At 45.5% G+C, this 3,111-nt stretch overlaps 1 protein-coding gene across 1 annotated transcript; it reads left to right on the top strand.

The window, feature by feature from the left end:
• Positions 1–1,609: 1,609 nt before the first annotated feature.
• On the top strand, positions 1,610–2,647 carry LOC147698477 (uncharacterized). Its single transcript, XM_086936247.1, has one exon. The coding sequence runs from the start codon at positions 1,610–1,612 to the stop codon at positions 2,645–2,647; it is 1,038 nt and encodes a 345-aa protein (XP_086792373.1).
• The last annotated feature ends 464 nt before the right edge of the window (positions 2,648–3,111 follow it).

Consider the following 3,111-nt stretch of genomic DNA (forward strand, 5'->3'; position numbering starts at 1 on the left):
AAATGGGATGTTGAAAATAAAATGCAGTATTTGACCCTATAGTTTTTTTTTCAAAATTATCTTAGGAGTAGCAAAACCCAGACTGCAAATCCTCCTAAAAAAAAGGCACGCTTACTCGCTTTGTATGCTCTAGTTCAGCTCTAGCATTGCGTTACACTACTCTCAAGCATCACGAGCCGCGATGAGAATGGGTATTGTGCAAAACCGACACAGTTAAATAGTTTATACATACTCATCTTGATGTTTTTTTTGCATGCAGCAGCTTTAGTAACTTTTCTCTGACCGCCTTGAGGATTTATCTCTTTATTGATAGAAACACTGCGCGTTCACTATTGTTGATATCGTTTTGTGTTTTACACAGCGGTATGCAGTTCGAGTAGCACCGTGTCGCGCGATTTATAGTGATCATGTTTTTTATCTATGGATTTTGAGTGAGCAGTCCTTCTTTCTCTGTAGTAAGTAATTGGCAGTGAGGGACAGGTCTTATCCACTTCAGTTGTCGTCAGTTACATTTATTTTAGCTACAGATGGCATCGAAAAATTTGGGGCATCATTATCTTATTCTTTGTCCTTCAGTGCATACCAGTGATCATAGGATCACTGTAGTTGCAGTATTGAGTTTTGTATATGTGGCATTGTGTGATAACTAGCCACATGTTTATTCTGTATCAGTAGCTTGCTTGACAGCAGCATTTTGACTAATTTAAGATGGCGCTGAAACATCGAGTCCTTCATTTGTTTCTGTAAACGTCACACGAGTAGGTGAAGATCGCGTGAGCTTTAATTCTATTTCAGGACCGGAGGCTCTGATTATGCTTTCTCATTTCTTTATTAGAAATGCTCAGTAGCCAATTCGAAAACAGTATGGAAAACAAAAACTACAATACCCATGAATATTTGGGTATCACATGATAGACCATAGAGTCACCAGTATAAAAGGTCCCATAGAGAATACCAACTCCTCTTTCTTTGCTGCTCCGCAGCCAGTTAAGTCTCTTTTTACATATTACTGCTTTGCTAATGTTCTAATTGACTTACTTATGCCTTAAGCGCTTCCTGCTGTTATCGCTTTCATTAGCACTTCTGTCCCTCATTTACCGTTTCTCTGCACTTTAAGCATTTCGGCGGTTTTGCGTTGCTACGGGGAGCGTATGTTCACCTCCCCGGACTGCGCCCGTGCCTTTCTTTCATGGTGGAGCGGGAGACGGGGCTGTGAGGCTCGGGCGCGGTGTGTGAGTGCTCATTTAACATTGCTGGCAGGCGGCCGTTACCGCTCATGCGCGGCGGCCATTTTCTTTGTTTACCTTCATGTTCTTTCACGGTATTCTGACAGGAGAGCATCGTTTTCACCGCCTCCAGCCCACTGCCTGGCAATTTAGCCCCTATTTACGCAAATTATTCTCTTTGGGCAGTATCATTTTCATACGCTCTGCCTAGAGTGGCTTCTTGTTGGCAAGCCCTCCCTCCACCTTTTTAAATTGCATTACTAGACAGGTTTCTTCGGCCTGCTTTTTATATTGGCTTGCCTTGGGGTAGTCACTCCCCCTGCATTTGGCATACATATATATTTCTCCTCTGTGGGCATTTGATTGTTACACTTTGTGTAATCATGGGTGATTATTTTGAAGAGGATGATTACTATTATGAGGAGGATGCCTCTGGCTCCATGGAGCAGGATCTGGTGGAAGCTTTGGATCAGGGAGTTCAACACTCCGTTAATAAAGCGCTTGTCCGAGCGATCACTCCTTTGAAACGTCATCTTTCACTCTATGCACAACAACAGGGTTGGTTGCCATCTACTTCCGGCCGTTCTTCGTCCTCTAAGTCCCCCAATAATCCTCACAAATCTGATTTTCAACGGTTAGCAAAGGCATTGTTCAGTGACCAGTCCACGTCCAAATCAACTAAAGGGGCTTCTAGGCCACAGGGTAATCCTACAGATACAGATGATTCTTCTTCATCTTCCTCTTCGATTCATGATGACCCTCCGCCATCTAAGAAAGCTAGCAAAGAGCGCTATGTTGATGCCCCAACGCATCCTCAGCTCCTCACCTTTGCACCCTCTGACATCGTTCATCCGAATTATTCTTCTTGGCTCCCATCCCCAGCTGTGGCTGAATATGTTCAAGCTCATATTCGTCAGCCGTTTGAGAAGGATGTCAGAGCTCGCCTTCGGTCAGAGTGTCCCCGTCCTGACTTGGCCGATAATTTGGCCAACACTCCGGAGGTTGACCCTACTATGGTGACGTACCTTAAGAAGAATGCTAGGGATCCAAAAAAGGGCATTGACAGGGCGTGGCGTTCCTGCCAAGATAAATTGCTGGATCTCTTGGGTCCTCTTACAAAAATGTTGGACCTGGGTTTTCAGGCCAAGGAATCATTGTCTCTTGTGGATCCGGATGAGTTAATTGAGTGGTCACAAAGAACGATTTGCCAATTGAGGAATGCCAATGGTGCAATGTCCTGTAAACATCGGCGCTCCATTTTGCTGAAACTTGATCCTAAGTTGGCTGAGTTATCATCATCGGAATCTGGTCCATTGGCTCAAGGTCTACTATTTGGTCAGCCTATTTTGAAAGAATTGACAAAGTTTGTGGCAACTTTTAGTGGGCTCGATAAGGCTCAAGCATCCCTCCGGAGACCCTGAGGGCCAGACGATACAAGGGACGTTCGTTCGGCCGTGGATCCAACCAGAAATCCCAACGTGGATTCCAGTCCCACCACGGCGGAGGTCAAGATTCTGGCTACAACAACCAAGCCTCTTTCTATCCCTCCCGTAAAGGGAGAGGTCAGTACAAAAAAGGACGCTTTGGCCGGGCCCAAGGTGGACATCACGATTCCAACACTTCAGGTGAGATTACTCCCAGCTTCGGAGGTGGTCTTGGGGGGCCGAATTCAGTTTTTTTCCACCAAACTTGCGTCTGATCTCCAGCGATGCATGGGTATTGGAGACGGTTCAGGGTTACAGGATAGAGTACTGTCATGCCCAACATCAATCCCGCCCGCCTACTCCCCTAGTTTTCTCCCTCCAAGAACAAGAGTTAATTTCAGCAGAGATCGCTTCTCTCGAACTTCCCGTCATCCTCAAGGCTTTGCAAGCACAGTTTTTCT

The sequence above is a fragment of the Lissotriton vulgaris genome, chromosome 8, assembly GCF_964263255.1.
Source record: "Lissotriton vulgaris chromosome 8, aLisVul1.2, whole genome shotgun sequence".
NCBI classification, from domain to species: Eukaryota; Metazoa; Chordata; class Amphibia; order Caudata; family Salamandridae; genus Lissotriton; species Lissotriton vulgaris.